The following is a 13,537-nucleotide window of genomic DNA, read 5'->3' on the forward strand; positions in this document are numbered from 1 at the left end:
AATGTAAAGTTGGTAAATGAACTGTTGCCCCAGTCAATGTAGGATCCCAAGACAGCTTGGCTGGCAGAGACACAGCAGGCCCTGAGCAGCACTTCAGCCACACGTTCTGGAGCAGCCAGTTACACAGCTACCCAACCCGAGAGACAAGGAAGAAAGACAGACCAGTTATTTTATTCAAAACTTTTTAAAAGTTAATAGACAAAAACTGATAAATTATTCTCGTTGCATCAATGAGAGATACGTCATGACGGTTTCCTCTTGCCCCACAACTTGCACGACACAACGATCATGTTTTGTTCCCTACTAGCCCCATTTTCCTTGCAATGATCCTGATGTAGCAGTCCTTAACAAGCCCTTAAACCTTGTCTTGGGCATGTGCCATGATATCACTTCATCCAGCTCTGACAGGAGCCAGCACAGGGTCTCAGCAACATCCTTGGTGCTAAGAGAACCGGCCAAACCAGTTACTTACATTTGCTATAGTGGTATGTGCTCTGGCACCAAGGCACATGAGGCATACGGTGACATTTTTCAACATTCCAACTATTAAGTGAGGTAAGTTACTACACCAGGTTGGGTGCCAACAGCCTCAACATGAAACGCTTCTGAGCCCTCCCTTCGTAACCGAACCCTAGCTCTCAGCCACCCCCTTTTCCTAGCACAAGTCCCGTGATGTCGGAGCTGTACAGCATTCTGCGCAGCAGCTGTACTGCGCCCTGGCCTAGAGAAGCCAACCCACAGATATATTACACCATTTAGGCAAGTTTTAAGCAGCAGCTTGCTCCAATACTGTAGAACCTGTGACATGAAATATCACTGCCTGGAACTGAGCGGTGTTATTTCTGTACTCTGAAAGGAAGATATTGACATCTACCAATCAATGGGAGCAAAGACTCTGCTCCTCAAAAATGTGTGAGTCAGTAACTGGAAGCACACGCAGAAGACTGCTGCTTTCCTTCCATCTTACTGCTACAAACTCATCCCTACGTCCCTCTACAGCCCAAGTTTCAGTTAAAGGCTTTACGAGACTGAAAAACACTGTCCAGAATAGCTTAAGTACTTCCTGAGGATGGAGGAACGCTTCACATAAGGAGCAGTTAATTCTAGCACCACAGCTCTGAGGCAAATGTGATTTTTTTACCCTCTTTGCTTTATGCTTACAAGATCCAGGCACAGTTTACAAGAGCTTTTTCAGATGGCTGAGGGGAACAATGACCACATAAACATACATCTTCACCAGCTTACAAAAGCTGAAGTCTTACCCCTTTGAACAGCAGAATACCCTGTTTGTCACTTCTTCTGCAAGAGCCGAAACAAGCTGCCATCAGCTTCAGTTTTACCTGCAGCGCAATACAAGGCTGTTCAGTTCCCACACCAATTGCTTCCCTGCACAAGAAAAATATCCACCGGAGCAAGCTTTGGTTATAGGAGTTCACAGGCTGGGACAACAGTCAGTGCTCCTGCAACTGCTGAGCACAGAGACATTCAATCTCTTTGTATTCCAGAGCTGAATTCTGAGGAATACTTGAGGACTGGACAGCTTCAGGCTTACAGAGATTTCTTCTCTTCTGGGCTGAAAGGCAGATATGAGTATGTATGGAGGCAAGAGGGCTAAAGGACATTTTTAAGACAGCATCACACCCCAACATAACAGATAAAAATCTAGTGGTACTGTAGCTGAATGTACTAGTGCAAAGAGACTAGAGGCAGCTCCTGGACAGCCATCAGTTTTGCTCATTCAGGTGCGCGTGATTTTATCTGGGGGCATGAAACCTGTGTCGCCCAGTGTTCGAAGTGCCACTCTTCCATTCGGACGTATCACCAAGTGAGTTATACTGCCATTGTTAAGAGACATGCGCAGCCAGCCTTCTGGGGGGAACTGCAATGCTCTAGTGAAAAAAAAAAAGATATAAAAAAGTTATTCCTTTATAAGCAGTTATATTAACATGCCACTCACAGCATCACCTCCTGTTCCAGCTAAGGCAAACAAAGAAAACTGTTGGTCATTCTGCAGCTTGCATGCAAATGCTCCCCCAGTCAGCCTTGGGAAAAATATTTTTCTTGTGCAACCGATATGAAAACGTAGCGTTGGTAACTGGACCAGTGCCAATAAAGCACTTGCATAAGCAGAGTCCAGCAGATGGGTATGATTATTGCAGACAGGATTAATTCAAACTGACAGAAGGTGGAAATTCTAATGTGGACGGGCTGCTGGGAGCACTCTGAGCAACCTCGGAACAAGCAGGATGACACACAGCACGGGCTCACTGCAGCACCACAAACCCTGTGCAGCTCAGGACTGGTAGAGAAGACGGCAGCACCTCAGTGGCCTCCTCCGCAGAACACAGGTGTTAAGTGGCAAACAGCACGCTTTTATCCACTATTTTAGCCTTGTCAACATGGACAGGTATACGACAAGAGCAGAGAGGAGGCAAATAGGAATTCTTTGTACTTGCCTGTATATGCCTATGGAATAAATTCACAAGAAGTACTCTTAATCAGCTACATTGTTCCCCAGGAGTGGCAAGGAAAAGTACCTCATGCTTTTTGTAGAAACACAGAATCACAGCTAGTCTCCAGCTACTCTAAAATTCCTAACAGGATAGCCTCAGGAGCTCAATCAATTCTAGTAAACAGCTGGAGAAAATATGAAGTTGTCTCAGAGATATTTTGCCTCAGATAATGAGGAACAACTTGGTTTTGGCTCTCTGACAGTCTTTCAGAGAGGCTAAGAAACTGAGTAACGAACAGCTACAGTCAAGCTAGGTTCAAAGGGAACACTACATGGATTGTGGCCAATTGTGGTATCAGATGGGCTGGAATGGAAGGCACAGAAGTTAAAAATAAGAGGGAAGAAACAGCAAAAAGTATATGGCTATTTCAGAAAAAGCCTAGGTAGCAGCAAGATGATCTCTCTTGGCACTGCAAAGAATTTCCTGTTTACCTGATCAATATTTTTAAGTATAGCAATTTTGAAGCACTCTAAAGCAGGCCACAGAGCAGAGAGGCTAGCATTTAACTAGCTCAGCTAAATAAAGCTCACTGAAATTGTTGTAGGTATTGATCAGATTAAAGTTTAATCACATCTGCCCTGCTCAAGACAAATGATATTACAGACAGGGTTTTGTTGATAGGGAAGAGGAATAAAACAGACTCAGCTGACTGGATACAGAGACAGGTAAAGATCCAGAACTGTTCTCTCCTTCATGAACAACCTTGATGATGGTGGAAAGACCCACTCTCCCCTCTAATCCAATACTGGATGTTATTGCAAAAACACCCTAATACAACTTGAACATAATACAAAAATTTCCATTAGTAAAGAATTCCCCAAACTACATCAATCATTCATTATATAAGATCAGATTCACGTCACCTCTAAAAACACAAATCCAGATAGATGCTCTACTCATTCTTTTCCAACAGGCATTGTCCTCAGGTTTACAGAAAGCAGAAGGAAATGGTACTAAAGAGACAGTTCGGATGTACAAAAAGGTTTCAATTTTCACCTATTTAGCCATTTTCACTTTAGAATTAGCATGAAAATGTTCCAATTTTCAAATTTGTCCTCTATCTGCAATTCAATCCTGTGATGGAGTTGCAGAAGCATCTGCTCACAGTGCAGGCACAGATCTCCAACCACATCAAACAAGCCAAATCCACACATTGCTCACGGTGCCATACACCAACGCGGATTTAGTAAAACCTATTAAAGAACACGGACACGCGATCCAACATGTACCTGCACACGATATAGCGGATCACGTTGGCATGGCAGACAAAGATCTCATAGCTGTCTTCTTCCTGCTTCACATCAGCTCTATGAATGAAGTTTCGAAAAGCAGCCTCAATTCGAGCTCCATCTTCGTAATACTGCTAATGGCACAGAGTTCGGAGTTAAACACAGCTCAGAGCAGTGTGTGCCACTCTCTGCATCTGCAGATGGGCTGCAGCCTCTAAAGAGTCCTTCTTGACAGGGATGCACGCTTGAGGCTGAACTAATACTTAAGGACTGTAAATGATTTTAACTGTTCTGTATACTTATCAGGGAGGAGAAGAGTATGCAATTATCTAAGGTCTAAGATAAAAAGCATCAGCTGAGACACTGCAAGTTATTGCTACTGTCAATATAAAGTGTATTAAAAACCAAAACCAATCCAGAGAAAAAAAAAGTAAAAAGTTACCACAGCTTCTGGTTTCCAGTGAGAGACCGGAGGGTCTGGTTCTATAGGTGCTCCCTCTCTCAGCAGATCAGTGCTGATTTTTTTGACTCCTGAAATATTAAATACTCATTCAGAAAGGAGTTCTTACTTCTCCTGCCACTGCAAACAAGCCCACAACTCTACAATCAATAAATCTTTCATATTCTTTCTTCAAGAAAGTCTTCCTCTGCTTCCTAAAGACCATTTTAATCTATACACTTCCTACCAAGGGGTGTGAAACTCTCCATCACAACTGTTTTGTTGTCAGCAAGACAAAGTTTATTCCAACTGAGAACAGTCAGACCAGCTTGGCATAGCAAGTCGAGTCTTCCCAGTCTGCTGCTCTTTGAAGAAACACACTTGCAAGGATGTTAATCTAAAGCTGTTTGTCAGCTAGTGCATACTGCTAATTAATGCTAAAGCTACACAGAAGGGCCTGTTAACTAACCCAGCCAGCATCACTACAAGAACTGGAGCGTATGATCCTCCTCTCCCCTGTGCTATTGCCCCTGAGACGGAGGACTGAGCCAATCCTGCTGATCTCTGAGAGTCTTTGCTTTACAAAACACCTCAGTGCAGAGCAACCAGCAGAGTTCTACCCTGCAGCACATACAGGCAGCAGTGAGTCAGTCAGAGGGGCAGATCCCTCTTGTATTTCTAAAAATAAACTGGAAATAAGCAGAATGAGGGTTGTCAGTTTCTTTGCAAATTCATATTCACACAGGGCTAGAATCTGGCTAACATCTCAACCTTAAAGACAAGCTTAGAATTCTACTGGAAGAAGTTTTAAGGATCAGAAAACAATGAAAAATTAAAGGAAGTAACTTTACCTGGGAGATGTTTGCTTATAATTTCAGTTGTTTCAGTTGCTCTAGTCATGGAGGAGTGGATAATCTGATCAAATTTTAATCCCAAGCTTGCCAGCCTTTGTCCAGTCAGTTCAGCCTGCTCTCGACCTTAAAAATGATATTCATCATATAAACTGGTGACACTCACGTAAACACCTCACACAAACTACCAAAAAAGCTGTATGGTGGAAATAAAAGGTCTCCATTGATGTCAGGTTTTGTTCCTTTCAAAAAGTAATCGGAAAACATTTTTACCAGAGTCACTACTTATTCAGATCAAGCTTACTTGCTGGATAATTTCAAGTTGCATTTCCATCGGCAGGAAAAGTTAGAGGAGTTTTGTTTGGTTGTTTGTTCTGGGGGTTGTTTGTTTGTTTTATTTTAAAATATATACGTAAAAACCTTGAGAGCCTTTCACTGAAGTATTCAATATCCCTGCTTGCCCCATCCCAAGGGAACCACTTCCAATCAAAGGCAGCACTACCCAAACCATCTGCCATCTCTCTGTTCCAGGAGCACAGAAGAGGAGACCGTGTCACACAGATCCACTCAGACCTGACAGTGCTTTTTTTCATAAAGGCAACACCACCTTGGAACAGTTAAGAACCACAGCATGTGGATACCCTAGGGAAGGCTTTATTCCGTTTTTCAGGTTGGTAGGTGAAAAGACAGCAGACAGTTTAAGTAATTTATCCAAGGCACAGGATGAGACAGGATTAAGATTATACTTTGTTATCACTTTAAGATAGCATCTTAGTCCTAAAATTAGCATTTCACTCCTGTTTGCACACTGGTGGTTAAGACTTGAGGGGGGAAAGAATGACTTTTCTACTAAACATTTGACACCAGGCTTCCAAAACTCCAAGCAGCACTGCACAGCAATTCTTCCCCTCTCAGAACAGTATTGGCATGCAGAGAATCAAGAAAGTGTCCACTGCTTTTCAAGCACACTATTAAAGTAATACTAATTAACATTTGAGACCTAGTCACTGGATCAATTAATTAAGATTAAGACAGACAGAAGTTATCCTCATTTCATGTAACTGATTAGTCGTATTCCCAGAAACAGTGCATAGCAGCAAATGTGAAACGTATTTAATTATAAACACTCCAAATGAAAGGAAAGTCAGGGCTATTTTTTTTAATAAATCAGCAAAATTAACAACAGAAACACAAGCCACCTTTTAAGATAAATCTATCCCAAAGTTAGTCATGGAGCAAACTTTAAAAGCTTAGCCTTGGGGAATTACGTCAGCTAGCAAGAAAATGTGCTCAAGCAACCTTAAGATAATTGAAAATATCCTTTGTGAAGTTTCTTTGTAACTGAGTGTGTTTAGAACATGGTAAAGCAGGTTTTAATGTTTGGATTTAGAAGATCAAAAATAGAAAAACCAAACTTATTCATGACACCTTTCTGCCACAAAGGATCCATGAAGTGGATTAAGGTTTGGCAGTGAGACCCAGAGCAGAGCTCAGTTACCAACCTGTACTCATCAGGACAGCAGCAAGTGAAAAATGATTTTCTCAAGTGCAAAGTGTGATGCTTCTAGTTATACATACCAAGTGGGGTAAGAGTTCTGTCCTTATCAGCCCGGCCATCCAAATTATATTGAGAATGACGGATAAGGAATATGTGTCTGGTGGCTTTTGCTTTGCAGTGATCTAAGCGTGAGGCAAGTTCTTCTTCCCCGGTTTCTTCATTTTTCTTTTTGAGGTTGATAAGAGCCAGTGGTTCACGTCTAAACAAACACATTTAAAATGTCATTTTTAGATAGAGAAGATTTACAGATGGGTAGTCTTCCCTTAGTTCTGGCTATAGCTGAAATACTAAAACTGACTATTTAGCCATTTATATCACAAAACTGATGCAAACTATTGTGCAAAAGCTATTAAAAAAAAGCTTCAATTAAAAAAACAAGAACAAAAACAACAGGTAATGCTGTAGGTTAAAAGGCGTTACTGACACAGATAAATTTGCTGTTCAGTAACAGCCACCTCTCAGTTCACTCCTGGGGAAAAAAGCAACAAACACAATAGAAAAATCATATTGCAAACCGATGGCATACACTAAAACATGGAAGCTGAAGTCTGTCTGGACAAGATTATAAACACTACCAGAGACTTTATATTCAAATTCCTGCCAATTCAATGGTTGTTCTTTGGATTTTCACTGATTTTGTCACAGGTATAATGGTAGGCTTTTTGACAAGAAAAACTAACTGTGAATGATGCTGAGGAAGCAAGGAAGAGGTGTTGACTGATCATAAAGGTAAGGAAATGTTCTGTATCTAAAAGGCCCTGTGAAAACACCTACAAAATTTGCACTTCATCAATTGCATTTACATCAAATGACTAAAAAAAAACAAACAAAAAACCCAAACCAAACAATATCCTAGAAAGACTCCAACCTTCTGCAGTGCACGCCGAGAATTATTTTGTGTTTTAAATTAACCAGGTCACATCAGGTCTCTCCAGTAACATTTATTTCTCAGCCTGGAGCGTTCACTTACCCTTTCATCTTTTTCATCACTCTCTCCCCAAATGCCACTTTAGTCTTCCTTCCATGCTGTCAGGCCGCACCCCATCACCCCCCTGCACCCCATCACCTTCCCTCTCGCACATTGCCCCGACAGCTCATCCAGTTCCTCAAGAGGCACCGAGGATGTTCCCCTCCCTCCCCCGGTGCCACGGATCAGTGCCACAGATCTGCTGCTGCCGACACCAACACTGCGCTATCATCACCAACCCGGCCCAAATCGCCCACGGATTAGTCTTCTAGTCCCCCACACAGATCCTCTACCCCATTAACACAAATCCTTTTGCTACGTCTCTCCAGCTTGGAGCATAAATCCTCTCCCTTGATCTCGTAGCTAAAGAACAGTTAATTTATTTAATTCATACCAGATGTCACTTCTTCCATTATAATAATTATACTTTATTTGTTTATGGATTTTCAATCAAGAACCTAATTTGTACTCAGTTTGAGACAAAGTAATTTGGTCATAGAAAATTGCTGCTTCACATACCTATTTCTACAGTTCACCACAAGATTGTTTTTTAAAAGCCCTGCATCCATTTTGCTCTAGCAAAGACATGATTTCTATCAAACAATGAAGCTCAACACACTCCTTAGGCTGTTAACACAGTTCAGTGAGGCATTAAAAATGAAACAATAGTCAAATAACAAGAAGTTTCATTGCTATTTCATGGGATACTTCTTTTGATTCAGTAGAAACTATATTGCTGGAAAGATCCATTAGGAGAATAGAAAAAATGTCTGAAAAATTCAAGCACATTTGTAAAGTAACATAGGGATTAACTCATCCTATGGTAGAAACACGTAGCAAGACATGCCTGAGTGGAAATCCTGCGCTCTCCCCTCCAGCACCTCAGAAGCTATTCAATGGTAATATGTGCTCTGAAAAGCACCAGCTGCATTAACGAGTCATGAGAAGATAACCAAGCTTAACAATATTTTTAGCATAAGCTAGTTTTAGAAAGTTTATGAGCAGGAAAACTTTTAATACTACTAAGACTTAACTTCAGTAGGTTCTTTAAGGCTGCTGACACTCAGAAGCTGACAAATTCTGTTTTCTGCATTCCCTTATGAAAAACAAAATCACCCAAGATTGTAGCTGGACAGAACTTTGCTAAAAAGCAGTGGCAGTGTCAGGAACCACATTTAAACCCAACTAAAATAAAAGTATCACTTAATCCATGACAACCCCCTTTTCACCTGCGTGTCACTGAAACATGTTAGTCAGCCCGACAAATGTCTTCATTCTGGTAACATACTTTGAAATCCAGGTATTTATAGTTTTATTTCTAATAAAACTAATTACAAGAACCACTCAGAAAACATAGGAAGGTACATGCAGCCCAGAAATGTAGAAAATAATTCAAAGTCTCCCTACCCCATCCCACACCAAGCTTTCCAGGGAACAGAAGCTTTATTAGAACTAAGTATTTTACATGAATGAAACTATATCTAGTCTCGTCCAAGAACTGAGCTGTACAATTCCTGTGCAGGTGGCACAGACCAATGGAACATCCTAGGTGTAGCATCATATCAGATCAAGGAAGTTTGAAAACAAGGTATTTGCATTCTTTTGTTTCAAACCTGAAAAGCCATCAGTCGTTAATAGTGTAATATCTGCTTATTTGCTCCTGATTTGACTTTGTAAAACATTCCTCGCCCCCAAAGAGGAGCGGTCAGATGCTCTGTGTATCTATAAGCCATTTAATAACTTTACACGTTAAGTGTTTCTGCCAACATCATCCAAAAATCAATATTAAGACTTGAACCAGGTGTGGGCCAAAGCCACACTAAACCAATTGGTAGACAACACACAGCAGAAAACTAAAATTGATCTGTGCTAATATATTTACATAATACATTTCCACTGTTTGCACGCTATGATAAATGGCAATACACTACACTAACCTTAACTGCTAGTAACTGTTATCTAGCCGTATTTGTTCAGGCACTTGGGACAGCTACATCACTTATACCACAATCTCTACTTCCTGAATTAGCTAAAAAAATGTTATATGAGTCTGAAAGTACTTCAGAATCCCTGAAGAAAATGAACCATTTTGCTGAACTCGAAAGGCCTGGATCTGCAACTGAACAAGCTTTAGTACCTCGCTCTGCACAACTGCTTAACCAGGTACAACCTTATTTAACGAAAATCTTGGTTTTATAATTAAGGTGTACATAGTCCTATTTATATGAGCATTTGATTCTGTAGCATCTCAAAAATCAAAACAAGATGCATTATACAATAAAAATCTGTTAGTACTTAAGTTTGGATTTACTACGATTAAACTGGAGCCTGACATATGTATCCCTGGGGAGATAATTCTACCAGACAGAAGCTAAATGAGCCAAACCTCAATACAGATATTTGCACATCCTAATTAAAGAACCAGAAAAAAAATGTAGTTAACCCTTGGGTGAACGTATTTCAACACTGAAAAACAGAAGTGAGGTTCAAAGCAACGTTACAAGGATTTACAAACACCAACTTGCAGGGTCATGGGCAACACGAGCAGGAGGCCTGACACACGCCCAGCACATGCAATGCTTTTCATCCACAAGGGTGCTCCTGTTGAACGCAAAAATCTTGGTGTAGACATAAAGCGATACTGAGATATGGCTAACACCACGTTAAAAAAACACAGGCACATCTTCTACACATTTATCACAAGCTAAGGCTTTGCAGTCTCACTGCATGGAAGCGTTAGAACGAAGGGACCTGCACATCTTCATACAGGGAAAGTCTCTGAACTGCCTAAAGCAAAACACAGTGAGGGCACCCCCTTCAGAGAGCACAGGCGCCCCAGAATGTCAACAATTTTCAAGGAGAATCAAGAATTTCAACTGCATTCTGCTTTGAACAGCCTACCACCTCAAATTTCACCTGACAAAGGGTCCTGTGGATCCTCGATCTGACCCTGGAGCCCTGGGGAGGTCCAGTCCCGGGCTGAGCCCCTGCCCACGGGCTCGGATGGGCCGCGGGCGAAGGCTCCAGCCCAGCGGGGCTTTGGCAGCTCCCGCGGGGCAGCCCGGGCCCCCTGCCCGTGCCCGCCGAAGGGCGCTCACCCCGCAGCCCCGCTCCCAAGGGCGTCGACCGGCAGCTCCCGCCGCCCCACGGCTGTTGCTCCCTCCGGGCCCCTCGGCACGGCCACCCGAGAGCGGGTCCCACCCGGGCGGGCAGGGAACCGCGGTCACCTCAGCCCCGCCGCGCTCACCTGTCCCAGTTGCTGTCCCAGTAGCCGCCGGTCCCGGCGGGTCTCTCGATCCAGCCGGGGGCCGGCGGGCAGGAGGCGGCGGCGGGCGGCAGCAGCAGCAAACCCGGCGGCGCGGCGGACGCGGAGGGAACGGCGGCGGGAGCAGCAGAGCCCCCCGGGCGCGGCTCGGCGTCGCCGCCCCGAGCCGGCTGCTTGCCCACGGCCACGGCGGAGAAGAGCACGGAGCCGCCGGCCAGCCCGCAGGCGGCCAGCGCCAGCGCGCGGCGGAACGACATGGCGGGCCGCGTGCCCCCTCAGCCCCGCGCCACCCGCCGAGCGCGCGCCCCGCCCCGGACGGCGCGCGGCGTGGGGCAAGATTCCTCCGCGAAGGGACGGGACGGGACGGGCGGCGGGAGCGGCAGCTGCTCTCGCTGCGCCGGGGGGGCTGAGACCGCCTCAGCCCCAGCCCTGGGCCTGTCCTCCGGGCAGCCTGAGCTCTGCCTCCCTCAGCCGCGCTGCTCAGGCGTCCAGTCGGAGGGGCCGATCCTGCCTGGCCAGCCGAGAACTGGTTTGTGCCCCAGCCTGGTGGCGGGAAGCCCGGTACGGGCTGGGCAGGGAGATAACTGCTGGAGAGAGTCCAGCGCAGGGCAACAAAGATGCTGAAGGGAGTGGAGCATCTCCCGTGTGAGGAAAGGCTGAGGGAGCTGGGGCTCTGGAGCTGGACAAGAGGAGACTGAGGGGTGACCTCATTAATGTTTATATAAAGGATGAGTGTCAGGAGGATGGAGCCAGGCTCTTCTTGGTGACAACCAACGGACAAGGGGTAATGGGTTCAAACTGGAACACGGGAGGTTCCACTTAAATTTGAGAAGAAACTTCTTCACAGTGAGGGTGACAGAGCCTGGAACAGGCTGCCCAGGGAGGTTGTGGAGTCTCCTACTCTGGAGACATTCAAACCTGCCTGGACACATTCTCGTGTTACATAATCTAGGTGTTCGTGCTCTGGCCGGGGGGATTGGACTGGATGTGCTTTTGAGGTCCCTTCCAATCCCTGACATTATATGATTCTACGACGCCCAGCCTGGTTTTAACCACCTAATGCGGGTGCCAGCGTGAGCGCTCCGCTTGCACGAATGGGAGGCTGCAACTTCCATGGGTAAAGACACATCATATTTAGTTACGAGCCCTGAGTTGACTTACAGAGGAATTGGTCTCATGCAGTCCGCATGGGTTCCTGACGCTGGAAACAGAATGAGGGCCTGGGGAAGTACAAGTGGCCATCAGTCAGCTGCCCGCAGCAGAACTGGTTTGCAGCAGGGCGGCCATTCCCATCCTCACAGCGTACAAAGGAGACTCAGGGTAGCTCCACCAGCATTACATCGTACAGAAGAAACTATGTCGTCAAACTGGAATGTTAATTGTCATTAGATCAGCAATGGTACTGCCATAATAACCTTGCAACGGAAGCCTTGGGGAAAGAGAAGCATCTGAAATTAAGCACTGATTTCTACCTGTTAAATTCAGCAGTTTGCAGGGAGCTGGTGGATGTTCCAGATTCCATTACTCAGCCTTTGCACATTTAATTACACATTCTTATCATTCCTGTCCACCTGTTCAAGCTTCACCTCCCTACCCTCATTCCCTGCACCACAAATTGCACTATTTGCATTATCCCATCAACACGCCAGCTGGGTACACAGCTTCCAACAGCAGATTTCGATCAATGTGACTCCAGAACAACTGAAAATAGAGTCTGTTCCCTCCCTCAAGCACACCGGGGTCTGTTCTGCTGAGCTGTGGTGCTTACAGCTCCTTTGTTCTGTGGGACAAAGATGCTGTGCCTGCCCAAAAGAAAATTGTCCTTCTGCTGAAGAAGTTAAACCATTTCCAGCTTTCCCAGTCGAGTGTCTTTCCCCTGTTCACCACTTTGTGTCTCTGTCTCACACATAGACGGTGCAGATGGAGAAACAGAGCTGACTGTAGTACAGTTCTTTGGCTCCAAGACGTTTTACACATCAACAGTGGCCCCAGGGGACAGACAAGTGAATCACAGACCCTAATGAAAATTTGCTACAGACTGGATTTTTTTCCCCCCGTCCTTTATCCTTCTTGGCACCTCATTCTCTATATTTAAGGTACTCAGCTTTGTTTCTTTTTGTATAGCTTTAAAATTTTAATTTTATTATTTTTCTTTAGTTTATGTTGGAAATATTAGCCCTTATCATAGAAGCAGGTGTGTGTATTTCTACTGTATTTCTACTGCGTATGTTCTTTCATAGTAAAAGCCCAGAAGGAAAGAGTTTCTTTTCCAAACGTCACACCCAATTCCTCATAAATAGCACAGTTCTTTTTTCCCCAGGTCTCAGACTCCTCGCTTCCCGCAAATTACTTCTAAATCTTTTCCCTCCATAATGCCTTTTCTCTTCTATCCCTCTTAACACTCATTCTCCATTCGCTGTCTCACATGTATCCTACCCCTTCCCGCCCTCTAACCTGAACCCCCGCTGCTGTATTTGACCTCCAAAAACTCACAAAAGAAGGAAAAACCTGTACCAGATACCATCATGCGTTTGGGGACAGGGACAGGCTGAAGCTGGGTGGGACAAATACTGCAATTCATGATAAATCTTTTAATTGCTTCAACTGGATTCTAAAATCATATGGTTCTGCTTGAAATCTCAGTGTTATTAAAGGGGGCTTGATTGCACAAATAATCTGCCACTCCAGGTCAAAATCCCAGTATAAACACAGGCA

The 13,537-nt window shown here is 44.4% G+C and overlaps 1 protein-coding gene across 2 annotated transcripts; it reads right to left on the minus strand.

The window, feature by feature from the left end:
* Positions 1 to 151: 151 nt before the first annotated feature.
* Positions 152 to 11,129, minus strand: PGAM5 (PGAM family member 5, mitochondrial serine/threonine protein phosphatase). Of its 2 annotated transcripts, none has more exons than XM_065033063.1 (6): positions 10,805 to 11,129; positions 6,611 to 6,789; positions 5,033 to 5,158; positions 4,185 to 4,273; positions 3,743 to 3,873; positions 152 to 1,889 (listed from the first exon to the last, which is right to left on the minus strand). In XM_065033063.1, the coding sequence occupies exons 1-6, from the start codon at positions 11,077 to 11,079 to the stop codon at positions 1,739 to 1,741; spliced, it is 951 nt and encodes a 316-aa protein (XP_064889135.1). In that variant the 5' UTR covers positions 11,080 to 11,129; the 3' UTR covers positions 152 to 1,738. The 2 variants fall into 2 exon arrangements, with proteins under 2 accessions (XP_064889135.1, XP_064889134.1); XM_065033062.1 differs by having other exon boundaries at positions 3,743 to 3,876; positions 10,805 to 11,128.
* Positions 11,130 to 13,537: the final 2,408 nt, after the last annotated feature.

Source organism: Columba livia, chromosome 17, assembly GCF_036013475.1.
Source record: "Columba livia isolate bColLiv1 breed racing homer chromosome 17, bColLiv1.pat.W.v2, whole genome shotgun sequence".
In the NCBI taxonomy this organism is placed as follows: domain Eukaryota; kingdom Metazoa; phylum Chordata; class Aves; order Columbiformes; family Columbidae; genus Columba; species Columba livia.

What these genes read in the sequence shown, in the direction of transcription:
- PGAM5 (XM_065033062.1), bottom strand. Translation starts at nt 11,079, where the DNA reads ATGTCGTTCCGCCGCGCGCTGGCGCTGGCCGCCTGCGGGCTGGCCGGC. An exon ending in TATAAGCAAACATCTCCCAG is followed by an intron (nt 4,274 to 5,032) that starts GTAAAGTTACTT and finishes TTAATATTTCAG; the next exon opens with GAGTCAAAAAAATCAGCACT. An exon ending in ATCCGCTATATCGTGTGCAG is followed by an intron (nt 1,890 to 3,742) that starts GTACATGTTGGA and finishes TTTTTTCACTAG; the next exon opens with AGCATTGCAGTTCCCCCCAG.